The sequence below is a fragment of the Microtus ochrogaster genome, chromosome 2, assembly GCF_000317375.1.
Source record: "Microtus ochrogaster isolate Prairie Vole_2 chromosome 2, MicOch1.0, whole genome shotgun sequence".
Lineage (NCBI taxonomy): Eukaryota > Metazoa > Chordata > Mammalia > Rodentia > Cricetidae > Microtus > Microtus ochrogaster.
Window position 1 is genome coordinate 13138283 of NC_022010.1, and position 17252 is coordinate 13155534.

At 40.7% G+C, this 17252-nt stretch overlaps 1 protein-coding gene across 1 annotated transcript in view; it reads left to right on the forward strand.

Annotated features, from left to right (window-relative positions):
* The first annotated feature begins 4625 nt into the window (after positions 1-4625).
* Positions 4626-17252, forward strand: part of Sbno1 (strawberry notch homolog 1) — a 43232-nt gene continuing 30605 nt past the window's right edge. The window contains exons 1-10 of the mRNA XM_026784618.1: positions 4626-4647; positions 5177-5305; positions 7031-7135; positions 9546-9858; positions 10876-10976; positions 12894-12990; positions 13727-13887; positions 15355-15488; positions 15696-15786; positions 16779-16940. Of these exons, the coding sequence (XP_026640419.1) occupies positions 4633-4647; positions 5177-5305; positions 7031-7135; positions 9546-9858; positions 10876-10976; positions 12894-12990; positions 13727-13887; positions 15355-15488; positions 15696-15786; positions 16779-16940 (1308 nt within the window). The 5' untranslated portion in view covers positions 4626-4632. The remainder of the gene's footprint in view (positions 4648-5176; positions 5306-7030; positions 7136-9545; positions 9859-10875; positions 10977-12893; positions 12991-13726; positions 13888-15354; positions 15489-15695; positions 15787-16778; positions 16941-17252) is intronic.

The window sequence follows — 17252 nt, forward strand, 5'->3', positions numbered from 1 at the left end:
TAGAGAGTATGATTTTGTTGGAGTGGGTATGGCCTTATTAGAGGAAGTGTGTCACTGTACGGGCGGGCTTTGAGGTTTCTTATGCTCGGGATACTGCCAGTGGCTCAGTTGTTTTTGCCTGAAACATGTAGGATCTCAGCTGCTTCTCCAGCACCACATCTGCCTGTAGACCACCATGCTCCCTGCCATGATGATAACTGGAACTGTAAGCCACTCCAACTAAATGTTTTCCTTAATAAGAGTTGTGGTGGTCACAATGTCTTTTCACAGCAATAGAAACCCTAACTAAGGCACATGGATTGCTGTCATTAAAAGTTTTTAGTCTGGAAAGTATAGTGGTGTAGCAGTTATAAAAAAGGGGGGGGTCTTTTTGTATACTCAGGTTTATCAAAATAGTAGTTAAGAGCCAGGGAGGCGGCTTAGTAAATGTGCTTACTGCAAAAGCCTGACAACTTGAAAATTGATCCCACTGTTAAGGTAATAGAGATGACTCTACAAAGTTTTCCTTTACTTTTCACATGTGCCCTGCTAACCCCATTGTTGTGTGCGCGCACCTCCCTTTTTTTTTTTTGAGGCAGAGTGCTTCGAACTCAGAGTTCGGCCTGCCTCTGCGTGCCAAGTGCTAGGATTAAAGGCATTCACGACTGTTTTTGGCCATTAATAAAAATTTTTTTGTTTTGTTTTTTGAGACAGGGTTTCTCTGTGTAGCTTTGGAGCCTGTCCTAGAACTAGCTCTTTAGACCAGGTTGGCCTTGAACTCACAGAGATCCCTCTTCCTCCGCCTCCCTGGGATTAAAGGCGCTCGCCGCACAACTGCCTGGCTTTGTTTTGTTTTGTTTAATTTCTTGACTGTATTAGAGCACTATTGGGTGATGCACCCAGTTTTGAACTTCTGTTCTTTCTGATCTCTTGCCTTGCAGATGATGTCCCTTGTATCTGCTCAGACCCATGAAGAGCTCTAGTCTCCTCTCTCATCCCTGCTGATAAGGGTCGATGTTGGTGTTAATGAGTGCTGTACTTTCTGCTCTTTTGGGTGACATTGCTTCTCAGGATTCCCTGGCAAAGTGGTACAGTTTCTATACACACTCCGTATACCAGCCTCTCCATGTATGCCTTCAGATGTGCTTTTGGCAAAAGTGAAACTTTTTGATGTCCATTCGCAGTTGATGACTGTGTGGTAATTGTTAGGCTTGTTAGATTGCTACCTGGCAGTTGTCACCTGAAATATGAACTCCGTGGTAGACACAGTGACAGTTTCTACATGCAGCAGTGTTTTGGATTCATATTGTGAAATCCCCCCCCCCCCCATGAAGCTGCTTTCATAAAACCAGGAGATTGACCAGTGCAGCTTTCAAGGGCTTTCACTGAAGTTCTGTGAGTCTGTTGCATGTGGGATATGATTAAATACTAAGAGTTGCTTAATGCAGTTAGAGAATGGGGTAAGTGCTCTGTCTTGTTCTCTTGCTTCCTGCAGAACAGAATGACTAGAAGATGTGTGTCAAACTGCCTGGAAAGCTCCATAGATAGATCCCTGTATGAGAAAGATACATGTAACATTCAAATCATTCCTAGTGGGGTCCAAGGGTCTCACACTGTGTTCCTTCATATTTTGTTGTTTTTCTCAGTACTGGGCCAGAACTTTAGTTTTGTTTTTTTTTTTTTTTTGTTTTGTTTTTTGAGACAGAGTTTCTCTTTGTTCTCCTGACTGTCTTAGAACTCTGTAGAGCAGACTGGCCTCGAGCCAGTGGGCCTTTTTTTTTTTAATATTTATGTATTATGTATACAATATTCTGTCTGTGTGTATGCCTGCAGGCCAGAAGAGGGCAGCAGACTCCATTACAGATGGTTGTGAGCCACCATGTGGTTGCTGGGAATTGAACTCAGGACCTTTGGAAGAGCAGGCAATGCTCTTAACCACTGAGCTATCTCTCCAGCCCCTAGTTCCAGGTCTTATTTATCTATGTTAGGTATCATCTCACTTTTATCCTTAAGTCCCCTTAATTTTCGTCAACAGGTAGAAGTTACATATGTTCATTTTATTTTATTTTATTTTTTTTTATTTTTGTTTTTTTTTTTTTTTTTCGAGACAGGGTTTCTCTGTGGTTTTGGAGCCTGTCCTGGCACTAGCTCTTGAAGACCAGGCTGGTCTCAAACTCACAGAGATCCGCCTGCCTCTGCCTCCCAAGTGCTGGGATTAAAAGCGTGCGCCACCATCGCCCGGCTCATATGTTCATTTTTGATGAACAACCTTTGGAATGACTAAAGCACTGCCATCTCCAAAAGTGCCCGTTGAGATGAGCTCTGATCATGCCCTGTATTGCCATGGGCATCTTTCCTTCTATGAATATCAAAAAATTCTTCCCTTCCTTGTTTTTGTACTTTTAATCTTTATTGTTAAGGAAACAGTGAAAAAACTCAGTAAGGCCAGGTAGTGGTCACCAACACTTGGGATGCAGAGACAGGTGGATCTCTGTGAGTTTGAGGCCAGGCTACACAGAAAAATGATCTCGGAAAGAAAAAAAACAAGCTCAGTGAGGCCAGGCATGGTGGAGCAGTCTTTTAAGTCTAGTGCACGCCTTTAATCCCAGCACTCGGGAGGCAGAGGCAGGCGGATCTCTGTGAGTTCGAGGCCAGCCTGGTCTATAAGAGCTAGTTCCAGGACAGGCACCAAAGCTACAGAGAAACCCTGTCTTGAAAAACAAAAAAACAAACAACAACAACAACAAAAAATTCTAGCACCACGTGAATGCTGAGAAACAAACCCTAGTCCTCTGCCAATTAAACAAGTGCTCTTAATAACCTCTTAGCCATCTCTCCATCCGTTGTTCTCTCTTACTTTGAGCCAGGGTCTAACTGTGCAGCCTAGTCTAGCCTGGTCTTTAACTCACATTTATTTTATTTACCTCAAACACCCCCTCCCTCTTTTGTTTTTTTTTTTGAGACAGGGTTTCTCTGTGGCTTTGGAGCCTGTCCTGGAACTAGCTCTTGTAGATCAGGCTGGTCTCATACTCACAGAGATCCACCTGCCTCTGCCTCCCGAGTGCTGGGATTAAAAGCATGCGCCACCACTGCCCGGCCCCTCAGCTTCCACTTAATCTGGAGTTCTTCTTTTTCATTTTAGTTCAAGTGCCTAGCATTCATCCCAGAGCAGAACATTAAAGCATGGTGTCAGTTTTTTTATCTCCTTGCTGGAAAGAGCTTTGTGAGTTTTTACTATTCTAATCTTTCACTTTGTCTGTGCAAAGGTATGATTATGTCAATTTAAATTGTAACTTTTAAGTTATATCACATGGCTGCCTAGGTTGCTGTGACCTTAGGTGCTGTTGTGTATGAGAGCCTTACTGGCAGTTTGGGGGATCTCCTATTGACTTTCCTTAACTCATCATCTTTACTGCCCAAGATGTTTTTCTTTTTTTTAATATTTATTTATTTATTATGTATACAATACTCTGTCTGTGTGTATGCCTGCGGGCCAGAAGAGGTCACAAGACCTCATTACAGATGGTTGTGAGCCACCATGTGGTTGCTGGGAATTGAACTCAGGACCTTTGGAAGAACTGGCAATGCTCTTAACTGCTGATCCATCTCTCCAGTCCCCAAGATGATTTTCTAGCTCAGACTTCCTTTCCTTTCTCTGAAAATTTTTGTAGAAAACTTTGTTTTCTACAAAACTTCAGTTTCAGTAAGAATATTTACCTGACTTAAAACTTCCTTCTATCTAAATGATGCACTGGTAAATGTGACATAGGCCGGGCTGAGGATTTCTCTGTTTACTTTCTGTTTAACAGTTGCTGTCTAACTCGGGAGGCAGAGGCAGGCGGATCTCTGTGAGTTCGAGACCAGCCTGGTCTACATAGCTAGTTCCAGGACAGGCTCCAAAGCCACAGAGAAACCCTGTCTCGAAAAACCAAAAAATAAAAAATAAAAAAATAAAAAAAACAGTTGCTGTCTATTAGATTGCAGCTTTGGTGCTTTGCTAACTAACCCTCTTTGTGTGGGATGTCACACATCACACAGCTGAGGTATATTGTGTAAGTAACATAATGTATTTCCTAGGAAAAACTTACCACAAGAATGTATGTGTACTTTAGAAAAATTAAAATTTAAAGTTTTTAAATTAATTTATGCATATAGACATTTTGTATGCATGTATTTGGTAATTTGGTAACTGAATCTAGGTCCTCTGGAAGAGTAGAAAGTGCTCTTAACAATTAACCCAACTTTCTAGCCCATGGCTTTTTCTTCTTTTTTGAGTTTTGTTTTGTTTTTGAGACAGGGTTTCTCAGGCCTCAAACTCAGAGATTTGCCTGCCTGCCTCTGCCTCCCCAGTGCAGGGATTAAAGGTGTGTTCCTCCCGCCACTGCCAGGTCCAGTCCCCAGGTTTTAATTTTAAATCTATAGTCTCTTTGCTAAAAACCGTAGAACATACTTGTCTTCCTTCTCCTAGCCACTGCAGTCCCAGTGCTTGCTGCAGTAGATGTCTTCCCGAGTTCCCTCAGTTTGCTCTTATACTGCCGTCAGTGATCTTTCTACATAAGAAACTGTTGTGCCAAGCTGTCCTGCATCTGAAAACCCAGTAGTGGCCTGTATCATTGTAGAAGGATGAGTGAGATCACAGATCATAACCTTCTCATGTGTGGGTTCCTGGTATGTGAATTTACAGTTAATTGGATTGCAAGGTTCAGATGACACTTGTCTTTCTGATTATTTCTTCCCCTGAACTCAGTATTGTCATCTACCTAGGAACCTGTGCAGAGTTCACTTTTGCCTCCTTTGACCTTGTAGTGTGTTTTTATTTTATTTTATAGCCCTAGATATTCTAGAATTCACTGTGTAGACCAGGCAGGCCTTAGACTCAGAGAGAGAGCAGCCTGCCTCTGCTGCCTCCTGAGTGCTAGGATTAAAGGCATGTAATGCCATGCCCAGCTTCATAGTGTTTAGGAATAAACTCTTGATCTTAGTCAAAAGGCCAAGGAGTAAGAGACTCTTGGCTCTGAATGCTGTATTTCTGTGTCCTTTCATTTTGTTTTAATGTGAGGTTACTGGGGTCAAAGATGTTCTCTTTTTCTGACATGTATAGCAGGTTCTTCATAAGTACTGGATAAACAGCTCTGATAGAAAATGTTGGATTGTTTGTGTTTAGAAGAGAGTTAATATTTTTTCTCTTTGTTCTAAGATGGTGGAACCAGGGCAAGATTTACTGCTTGCTGCCTTGAGCGAGAGTGGGATTAGTCCCAACGACCTCTTTGATGTTGATGGTGGAGATGCTGGGCTCACGACTCCTACTCCTCCTTCAGTTCAACAGGTAACAAGTTTTCTAAATCCTCCGGAATTCCATCTTAATTTGCAATTTCCATTGTCCTTTTTGTTGTTGTTTTGTTTTTGAGACAGGGTTTCAACAGTCCTAGTTGTTCTGGAACTAGCTCTGTAGACCAGGCTGGCCTTGAACTCACAGAGATCCCCTGCCTCTGCCTCCCTAGTGCTGGGATTAAAGGCACGCACTGCCACCGCCTGGCATCATTTATTATTAGCATTAGTTTTTTTTCCTGATTGTAGTTTTGGTGATTGAACTCTGGCACTTGTGCTATCCTAAGCAACTTCACTGCTGATGTATAGCCTCAGCTCTTTAATTAACATTTTAGAAAAAGATATTAAGTAGACCTTAACTTTTTTGTGAAGGATTCTAAGATGGGTTTCTTTCTTTTTAATTTCATTTATTTTTATTTTTATATTTTTTATTTTTCTCCTGGAACTAGCTTTTGTAAGACCAGGCTGGCCTCGAACTCACAGAAATCTGCCTTCCTCTGCCTCCCAAGAACTGGGATTAAAAGTGTGTGCTACCACCGCCCGGCTTTCTTCTTCTTTTTCTTTTTTCTTTTTTGCTTTCTTTCTTTCTTTTTTTTTTTTTTTTTACATTTATTTATTGTACATACAGTATCCTGTGGGCCAGAAGAGGGCACCAGATTTCATTATACATGGTTGTGAACCACCATGTGGTTGCTGGGAATTGAACTCAGGTCCTCTGGAAAAATAGCCAGTTCTCTTAACCTCTGAGCCATCTCTCCAGCTCTAAACAGGTTCTCTTTGTAGCCCTGGCTGCTCTGGAACTTAATTTGTAGACCAGACTGGCCTTGAAATCCCAGTGCTTCACCTGCCTCTGCCTCCCAAGTGCTGGAATTAGAGGTATACTCCACCACTGCCCAGCAATAAAGCTTAATTTTAAATATACACATGAGGGACTGGAGAGATGACTCAGGTTAAGAGCACTGACTTCCAATGGTCCTGAGTTCAATTCTCAGCAGCCACGTTGGTTCACAATCATCTGTAATGAGATCTGGTGCCCTCTTCTGACATGCACGCACACATTCAAGAAGAACACTGTACATAACAAACAAATAAAATATTCTTGTGAATATTGTTTTTATGCCGTTTTTATTAATGAAGTATATATTATTTGCATCAAAGCCAAGATACTGCTTTTTTTTTTTAAGATTTATTTATTTATTATGTATACAGTGTTCTGTCTGTCTGTATGCTTGCTGGCCAGATGAGGGCACCAGATCTCAGATGGCTGTGAACCACCATGTGGTGACTGGGAATTGAACTCAGGACCACTGGAAGAGCAGTCAGTCCTCTTAACCTCTAAGCCATCTTTCCAGCCCCAAGATACTGCTTTTTTTACTTCTTAGCATTCATATAGAAAGAGAATTAATTTTTTTGTGTGTGACTTCTCTTTACATTTGCAAAAATAATGTTCTGATATTAATGTAGTGTTGTGGAGATTTATGCTGACCAATATTATTCTGTTATAACTGGTTTAGTGATTGTACATCCTGTTTGATTGTAAATCTTTTGTGTGTATGGTACTGGGGTCTGAGCCAAGGACTCTACAGGCTAGGCAAGTGCTCTACCTCCCAAGTAAAATCCAGCTCTGAAGTTTCATTTTTTTCTTTTTAATAAAGTAAATGCAACTCTTGTTCTTGAAACAGAATTCACTGCTGTCCATCCTTTCTCTGTATTTTCTCTCCAGTCGATGCCACTTAGTGCATTAGAACTAGGTTTGGAGACAGAAGCAGCAGTTCCTGTTAAACAAGAACCAGAGACAATGTCTACTCCTGCACTGTTAAATGTGAGGGTAAGAGCCACTCAGATTTGGTATTACTTCTAGAATGGCTTAGGGTGGTAGCAAAAATATAACTATTTTAAATAAGATCTTTAACCCTGGCTAGCCTTGATTTCCCTATGTCCCAGAGGATGCTAGCATATTGTAAATTATTAAAAACAAAATTGGTGAGATGAATGTACATGTTACCTCACTATTTTCAGTGTTCGCTGCCTTGGCTTTTGTCAGTTGTTTTGCTATAGCTTTTATGTGATTAATTGTGCTTTACAGAAAGAGTTCTTTTGACCTTGGCTCAAATTTTACCAATAACAAAATCCAAAGGATATAAAATTATTGGTTGAACTGGTTAAAATTTGTCAATTTGTATTGTAAGTGTAAAAGTGGTAAATAGGTCAGGCAGTGGTGGTGCACACCTTTAATCCCAGCATTTGGGAGGCAGAGACAGGTGAATCTCTGAGTTCGAGGCCAGCCCGGTCTACAGAGTGAGTCTCAGGATAGCCAGGACTGTTGCACAGGAAATCCTGTCTTGAAAAACCAAAAGAAAAAAAATAAATACTTGAAGTGGTAAATAGCAGTCTAGAAGATTTTATTGAAAGAGTTATGGAAAGGGGCTAGAGTTGTAGCTTAGTGGTGGACTAGCCTTGCAGATGCCAGGCCCTGGGATGATCCCCAGTGGCACAAGGACAAACATAAACACCAATGATATGCAGAAATACATAGTAACTTTAAAGCCAAAGACAATAGCATTTTCAAGTTGGCTTTATTTTTATTTCATTTTTTTAAGTTTTTGAGATAGGGTCTCTTGTAGGTCATGTTGGCCTTGTGCTCAATTTCTACACATTCTACATCTCTTTGCCAACTTTGGCTCTCACAGTCTTGGGCCACTGTGCTCAGCTTTTTCTTTTCTCTTCCCTGCTTTCTTCTCACTTCACCTCCTCTCTAACAGCACTGTTGAGAGTAACCACCTAATTACCAGTATTTGGTGTTCACCTGACTAAGTTATCTTAGTTATCTTTGTCTTTTTAGACTCTAAAATGTAGTGTGACCCATACAATGGCAAACAGCATTGAACAGGAAAGACAGTGTTGGGTCTTTGAAATGAATCAGTGGTAAAGATGCTTGTTGCCATGCCTTAAGATCCAAGTATCAGCCAGGCGGTGGTGGTACACACCTTTAATCCCAGCACTCAGGAGGCAGAGACGGGTGGATCTCTTTGAGTTTGAGGCCAGCCTGGTCTCCAAGATCTAGTTCCAGGACAGTCTCCAAAGCTACAGAGAAACACTGTCCTGGGGGAAAGAAGATCCAAATATCCCTGGGAGCCATACAGTAGAAGGAGAAAATTGAGTCCCTCAAGTTCCCCTCTTGCTTCCACACATTTGGGAAAAATTGAAAGGTTTTTGTTTTTAACGAAAAGAAGTGCAATATTAACAGAAAGTTGGCTTCAAAGAGCTTGAATAATGGTTCAGCAGTTATAATTGCTATTGCAGAATTAATTACCCATATTGGGCAGCTGTCACATGTCTGTAACTTCAGCTTAAAGAGGTTCTGGTGCCTCGAGCTTCCATAGGAACCTGCACATACCCTAGGCATACAAATGAAAAGAAATGACAGTAAATTAAATGACAATAGCAATCTTTCCGTTTTCTTGAGACAGGGCTTCTCTGGGTAGCCCTGGCTGTCCTGGCTCGCTCTCTAGACCAGGCTGGTCTCAAACCAGAAGATCCACCTGCCTTTGTCTCCCAAGTGCTATTATGTAAGATTAAAGATGTGTGCCACCATGCCTGGCAACAGTAGCAATCTTTTAAAAAAAAAAGTTGACCTCAAAACCTGGGTCTTAAGTGATTTATATGTCTGCCTGGTGGGCAGTGTTGGATAGATTTTTTTTTTTTTTGGTTGTTGCTAGGTCTAGAGTTATTGTAAGTCACAGATAGATTGGAATAGTATCTTATTATAATTTTTATAATTTTCTTATGCTTATATAAAGTGTCAAATTACTACTACACCCTTTTCTGATTATTGTGTTTTTAGCCTAATAATTTATAGCTAGTCATTAAAGTAGAAATAAAGTATCATTAGTTAAACAAGAATAGAATAAAGTTTAGATTGTATGTATGTTGACTCTGAGCTCATACGTACCCCGCAGGCATGTGGTCAGAGAACACTTTTCACTTTTCACCTTGTTGGAGACAGGTCTCTCTCTCTGCCTTATGTCACTGTCAGAGCATTGGTGTGAACAGATATGCATGACTGCCTGATGGACATGTAGTCTGTGTGCTGGAGATCGAAGGCTCTTGTGCCTGCAGCTTTCCATTTTGCGCCCTCTGTTTAGCATCTAGTTTTAGATTTCTAAATGGATTACTAGGTTTACATCTGCAGGCCAGCAGAGTCAAATTGAGTATGTAAAGTGTTTTTTCTTTTCCAGCAGCAGCCTCCATCCACTACAACATTTGTGCTGAATCAAATAAATCAACTTCCGACCTTGGGATCTACAATTGTAATGACTAAAACACCACCTGCAACAACCAATAGGCAAACCATCACTTTGACAAAATTTATCCAGACTACGGCAAACACACGCCCTTCAGTCTCAGCACCAGCAGTACGAAATGCCTTGCCCCCTGCTCCTTCAAAAGACCAGGTTCAGTTGAAGGATTTACTGAAAAATAATAGTCTAAATGAACTCATGAAACTGAAACCACCTGCTAACATTGCTCAGCCAGTTGCGACTGCAGCTAGTAAGTTGTTTTCAACTGTTTGAACGTCTGTTCTCACATACTATTTTGTGTGTGTGTTTCACAAGTGGTTTTTGGTGTTTTCATTACTTTTTCTGTGTGTGTGTCTTGAGTATATTTATGTGTACCTTATGCATAAAGTACCAGTGCAGGCTAGAAGAGGGTACCTGATTTCACTGGGAGTGAAGTTCTTGTGAACTTGCCTTGTGGGTGCTGGGAAATGAACCTTGGTCCTTTACAAGAGCAGTAAACTGTCTTAACTTCTGAGCTCTCTTTCTAGCTCTGTTTTTGGTTTGGTTTGGTTTTTAGTCTCCCACCCCATTCCCAAGATGGTTTCTCTTGTGTAGCCCTGGTTGTCCTGGAAGTCGGGCTATAGATCAGACTGCCTCTGCCTTTTGAGTGCTAGGACTAAAAGTGTTTGCTACTACTATACCCAGTTTAAGAATGTGGGTTTTTATAGTCTTTGAAACCTCTTTTGCTCATTGAATAAGTAACTACTGAGTCTATTTTGTCAGCTCCCTTCTTGACTTTGAGGTGTTGCTGGGTGAAATCGTTGCCCTCCAGGAGCTTGTGTTGTACTAAAGAAAGATAGCGAATATGTTATATTTCTAAGAAGGGCTAGGGCTGTGAAGAGAAGTAAAAGGTGCATGGTAGGGCAGATGCAAACCTCACTCTGTCTGTGTCTGCCCTGTCTAGCAGCCCCTTTCTTTCCAGGAAGGGGCTAGTCTGGCTAGCCAATGCGTCTCCGGGATTCTCCTGTCACCACAATATCCAGGTTTTTTGTTTTTGAGAATTTCTTTGTGTAACAGCCCTGGCTATCCTGGAATTCACTTTGTAGATCAGCTGGCCTCAAACTCACAGAAATCCTTCTACCTCTGCCTCCCGAGTGTTGGGATTAAAGGTGTGTGCCACCACCACCCAGCAGATACTGTTTTTTTGAAATGAATAAACTGATGAATTTTTAAACTAAAGGAAAAGCATTTGAGACTGGTAAAATTTAATCCACTTCTCTTCCTGCAGCTGATGTCAGTAATGGTGCAGTAAAAAAAGAATCTTCTAATAAAGAAGTAGCAAGAATATGGATAAATGACATGAAAATGAGGAGTTTTTCCCCCACCATGGTGAGTTTTAAATAGTTAAATTACTTGGCTAAAATTACCTTAGAAATATCCTCAGAAAGCTTGTTGAGTGGACGTAGGCTAATTAATCACAAACACTTAGGCCTGAACTTGCATCTTCCCTGGGCCATGGTGTTTTTGCAGGGTTGACATTTGACCTTTTTTGTTTGTTTGCCTTTTGTTTTTTGAGACAGGGTTTCTCTGTAGCTTTGGAGCCTGACCTGGAACTAGCTCTTGTAGATCAGGCTGGCCTCGAACTCATGGAGATCCGCCTTTCTCTGCCTCTTGAGTGCTGGGTGGTGTGTGCCACCAATGCCCGGCTAGGGCTGACCATTTTTATTCATATGTTTGGTCAGGAAAAAAAATGACAGCATGGAATTAGCCATAAACTTTTGATAACTTGGTGAAACCCAAATAAATAGCTGGGTAGGAGCTGTCTGACTGCGGAAGTGCTGTGTACCTAAGCTCAGGTTCATGAGACATGTTTCTGAGTGGTAGTATGTCTGTGCAATGAGTGTCTGAAAGGATTTTCCTTCATGAGTTCTCTTTCAGTAAACATATTATTTAGCACCATTTAGATTTAAGGAGCTGGTGTCTTGCTTACAGGCCAGTGAGCCAGGGCTTATATAAGACATGGCAGGAACTGGAGAGATAACTCAGCAGTTAAGAGCATTGGCTTTTCTTCCAGAGGATCTGGGTTCAATTCCAAGCATTCAGCATGGCAGCTCACAACTGACTGTAGCTCCAAGATCTGACCTCTTCATATAGACGTACATGCAGGCCAAACACCAATGCACATAAAATAAGATAAATAATTAAAAAAATAAAGAAGACATGAATTCTATGGAGGAGATGAGGTTATAAACACACACTAGAGGAAGAAGTGCCTGGTAGTGGATGGGCAGGAAGAAAGGCAGGTGCATTGTAAATGGAGACTGCTCGTTCATTTCCCTTCAGCCCAGACCCAAATAATCACACAGAAACTATATCAATTCCAACATGGTTTGGATTCTTAGCTCAGGTTTCTTTTTTTTTTTTAACTTATTTATTTATTTATTTGATTATGTGTACAATATTCTGTCTGTGTGTATGCCTGCAGGCCATCAGAGGGCAGCAGACCCCATTACAGATGGTTATGAGCCACCATGTGGTTGCTGGGAATTGAACTCAGGACCTTTGGAAGAGCAGGCAATGCTCTTAACCTTTGAGCCATTTCTCCAGCCTCAGGTTTCTTATTAACTAACTCTTACACCTTAAATTAACCCATTTCTATTGATCAGTGTATCACCACAAGGCTGTGGCCTATTGGTAAGGTTCCATCGTCTGTCTTCTTTGGCAGCTACATGGTATCTCTTTGACTCCACCTACTCTCTCTCTGTATCTCTGTTCGGATTTCCCAGCCTGGCTTTAACTCTGCTAAGCCATTGGCCAGAACAACTTTATTCATTATCCAATAAAGCAACCACATACACAGAAGAACATCCCACATGAGTGGATAGCGTGATTTGAGGAATATTTACAATGGGAAAGAAAACCTGTCAGAAATGTCAATTTTGTTAATATTTGTATATACTCGAAAGTCTTGGTTTTATAGATTGTGAATTGGAGTGTCCCACCTTTTGTTTTCATATTCCTTGTTCTTTCAAGTCCTGGATTGAAGGAGGAGGATGAGGTTGGAGAGAGATTATGAGCATTGAGGGACAAAGTAATTCTAGATGGTAGCTGGAGGGAGTAGAGCCCTGTGATGACTCATTTGTGCGTCTGTTGCCATTATTGCCATTCACCTTTGGATAGACAGGCAAGAACTGAGATTTTACAGAATACACAGTTGGCACCTTGTATTGGCAGATTGAAAAAAGGTCCCATAGACTCTGGCCCTTTGTCTCTAAACTTAAGATTCATTGTACTTTTGTGTTACAGAAAGTTCCTGTTGTTAAAGAGGAGGATGAACCAGAAGAAGAAGATGAGGAAGAAATGGGTCATGCAGAGACGTATGCAGAGTACATGCCAATAAAATGTATGTCTTTAGGCTTTGTCAAAATGAAAGACTTGGGTTTTTTTGATCTTAATCATCTCTTAAACAATTAAGATTTAGTATTATCACATCACACATAGTAAACGGGACTAGTAGTACGTATTTCTATATCCAGCTAAGTCTGAAACACAGGCCTGACTGCCTCTGCTCCCTGACTGTGGTGTGCTTTAAACTAGATTATTTCATCACCAGTCTCTAAATTGCATAGTTAGATCATTTTAGTCAAATGTGAATAGTATATTATAGTTAGTAACTTTATATATAAGCTCAATGTGACTGGTTACTCTTAGGAAAAAAATCATAAGACGAGCACCTCCGCCGATGCAAAGAAATTCAATTAGGTCAGATCAAACCAAATTAAAATGCCCATTGTTTTATTAAATACGGTGGCTGAGGGTATGGCGGGGAGACAAGTAAGCGGGGAGCACATGGAAACCTAGAACCACATGTTCCTCCTCTGGGAGTCCACTAAAAAAAAAATATCTTGTGGGAGTAGTCCTTACCCTCCCCCAGGGAGGGGATCAGGTCCTGGCTTGCTGGGATTTGGATTCCAGACCAATGCAACTCTCAGGCCAGTGGGTTGGGATGGATGCCAGGGACTGGGGTTAAGCTCAGTTACTATTTTCTCTGTAATAAGACTGATTTTATACTATCTTGTAATAAAATTGGAAATATTACTAGAACGATTTAAATGAAACATTCTAAAATTTTTGTTTAGTAAAAATTGGCCTGCGTCACCCTGATGCAGTAGTGGAGACTAGTTCTTTGTCCAGTGTCACACCTCCTGATGTTTGGTACAAAACTTCCATCTCTGAAGAGACCATTGATAATGGCTGGCTCTCAGCGTTGCAGCTCGAAGCGGTTACCTACGCAGCCCAGGTAATTCTTAGTTAAGTTGGATGGTTTATGTTGATATAAAGTAAAATGCAAAAAAAAAATTTATTCATCAGCCAGGCAGTGGTGGGTGGTGCTGCACACCTTTAATCTCAGCACTCGGGAGGCATAGGCAGGTGGATCTCTGTGAATTCAACCAGGGCTACAGGAGATAGTTCTAGGATAGGCTCCAAAGCTACAGAGAAACCCTGCTTTGAAAAACCAATCAGTCAATCAATCAATTAATCAATAAATAAATAAGATAAAGGGAGGAAGGAAGAGATCCACATGCTTAGCCTCCTGACTGTTGAGATTAAGGGTGTGAACCACAATACCTGGTTTATTTTAGTATTTATATGTATGTATTTGTGTATCTTATGAATGTATTCCACATGTGTCAGGTAATGACAGAGGCCAGAAGAGGAAGTCTGATTTTTCCACGCTTCAGCTAGAGTTATTTACAGGCAGTTTTGAGTCATTTGGCCTGGGTGCTGGGAATCAAATTTTAGGTCCTCTGGAAGAACACTTGGTGCCCTCACCCACTGAGCCATCTTTCCCACCCCCTTATAATACAGTTTTAGTAAAGGTAAATTTTTCTTGCCCAAAAAACTTGGAAATAAAATTTTTGAAAAGTAATATATTAGACAGACAGTGGAGCTGCACACCTTTAATCTCTGTACCTGGGAGCCAGAGGCATGTGGATCTCTGAGTTCGAGGCCAGCCTGGTCTACAGAGTGTGTTCCAGGAGAGCCAGGGCTTTACAGAGAAACTCTGTCTCAAAGAAGGAAAAATAGATTATATATTAGGAAAAGAGAAAGTATGGCATGGATCTTAAGAATGTCTTCTGGTGAAAATGACAAGTCATAACCCTAGAATTTTATCTGGAAATATTTTTTGGGAGTGGATATTTTAATATGAAGACTTAATTTATTTTTTATCTAAGACTTCTACTTAAGAATCTGATGTATATGTAAGAAAGTTTGTTTCCTCATTTTTTTCCCTGCTGGAAAGACTTGAGTGCCCATACCATTAAGGTAGTAAATTGGCAGTCATGCACTGTGCAATACTATTAGTAATATAGTTTGTGAGTGGACTCACTCCAGTTATGCTTGAGATATTTTCTTTTTAACTCCATTACTGTAGGATAAGTAATGCTGCGAGTGGCCAACTGCCCCCATGGTTAAGTAATGTGTCAAAGTTGGCAAATTGTCAAGCAGGTATTTAAAGGAATAGTGGAGCCACCTTGCCAATTTCTTGTCTTTGATGCTAAGTGTATGGCAGGCTAGAGGGAAAGAGTGTAGTACTTATATAGAGAAGAGTATCCATGCTAGGGGTCACTCTTAGGTCAAAGTGCTTGAAGGGGTAGTGATGACACATTTCCATGACTGTTTTGATTGGGTAGTAGCATGGGCCCCTTATCAATTACTTTGATGAGAAAATGACACCCGTTCTTCCAACTTTTCCCTTTTTTAGCAACATGAAACATTCCTCCCTAATGGAGATCGTGCTGGCTTCTTAATAGGTGATGGTGCTGGTGTGGGCAAAGGCCGGACGATAGCAGGGATCATATATGAGAACTATTTGTTGAGTAGAAAGAGAGCACTGTGGTAAGTTCCACCGTGTGGGCTGAGGAGGCCTGGTTTTCTTTTAATATTGCACCTCAGGATAAGTTTGAGTGAGTGAGTGAGTGAGTGAGTGAGTGAGTGAGTGAGTGAGTGAGTGTATGTTCGTGTTTATATTGTGTCTATGTGACTGTTCCTAGTTCTATAAAAAAATGCAAATCAATTTTAATTTGGTTTATCTTTTTTTGACAGGTTTAGTGTATCAAATGACTTAAAATATGATGCTGAAAGAGATTTAAAGGATATTGGAGCAAAAAACATTTTGGTCCATTCATTAAATAAGGTATGGAAGCCTCCCTTTTCAATGGGACTATCAATCAAGATACACAGACTCATCTATGAAAATGAGACAACTGTTTTTTGTGATTTTTGTTCCAAGGACTCAGTGAGCTATTCCACACAACACATGCTAGGCCTTGGGTGTGTCTAATGGCAGACAAAGTAGGCATGGTCCCTGGTGTAATGGAGTTTGTTTTGTTGGTTTCCAGTGTTCTGTTTGTCTTGGTTTTAGAGGTTCATCTGCCTGTCCATGTGCAGCGTGGAGAAGTAGTGTACCTGTCACATTGTACAGCCTATAGATAACCTATAGGTTTGCATGATGAGTTTAAAGACTTTGTGTTAGTATAGAAACAAGAAAGTGGGTATCTAGATCTGAAACACATTTTAATGTGATTAGAATTTTTTTTTATTTTGTTTTCATTTGTTTGTTTTGGAGTTTTGAGACGGGGTTTCTTCTCTGTGTACTTTGGAGCCTGTCCTGGTACTCACTCTGTGACTTTTTTGGTTAGGTTGTGTTTAGTTATGTTTTGAATGATTGCACTGTAATACTAAAACATTTTGGTAAGATTTATTTCTGAGTAATGTAACAAACAAAGGAGCACATTACTGAAAATTCTGTGTTTGGGGGTTAGGCATGCTAGGTTAAGTGCTCTATTACTGAATCACACCCCTAGCTTCCTTCTAACTCTTCTCCTGCTGATAATCTTCTAGTCCTCAACTCAGTCATAGTCCTTTACTATGTATGATGAATACTATAGTATGATGAATGCACAGTAAGAATGTGTGGAGCAGTGCTGGAATTTCCATAGGAGAGCGTATTTGAAACTTGGTTGTGGTGGGGTTTTTTTTGTTTTTTGATATGTTCACGTTTATGTATTATAAGCTTTATGTGTCTATTTTTTTGGAGTCTGTCATGAACCTAAGTTGACTCATAAGTTTGAGGTAGGTCTTTCTGAGAGGAAGATGTACTAATTAAATTCTTTTTTTCCTTTTTAGTTTAAATATGGAAAAATTTCTTCCAAGCACAATGGGAGTGTGAAAAAGGGTGTTATTTTTGCTACCTATTCTTCTCTTATTGGTGAAAGCCAGTCTGGTGGTAAATATAAGACCAGGTTAAAACAGCTTCTGCATTGGTGCGGTGATGACTTCGATGGAGTGGTATCCTTCAATAGAGATTGTGTTTATTTTTGATGTCATAAAAATTGTGTTTAGGCTGGGCAGTGTTAGGGCATGCCTAAGGCAGACAAATCTCTAAGGCTGTGTTAAAGGACAGCAAGGGCTACACAAAGAAACCCTGTGTCAAAAAATTAAAAAAAAAAAGAAAACAACGGGCTGGAGAGATAGCTCAGAGGTTAAGAGCATTGCCTCTCTTCCTAGAGGTCCTGAGTTCAATTCCCAGCAACCACATGGTGGCTCACAACCATCTGTAATGGGGTCTGGTGCCCTCTTCTGGCCTGCAGGCATACACAC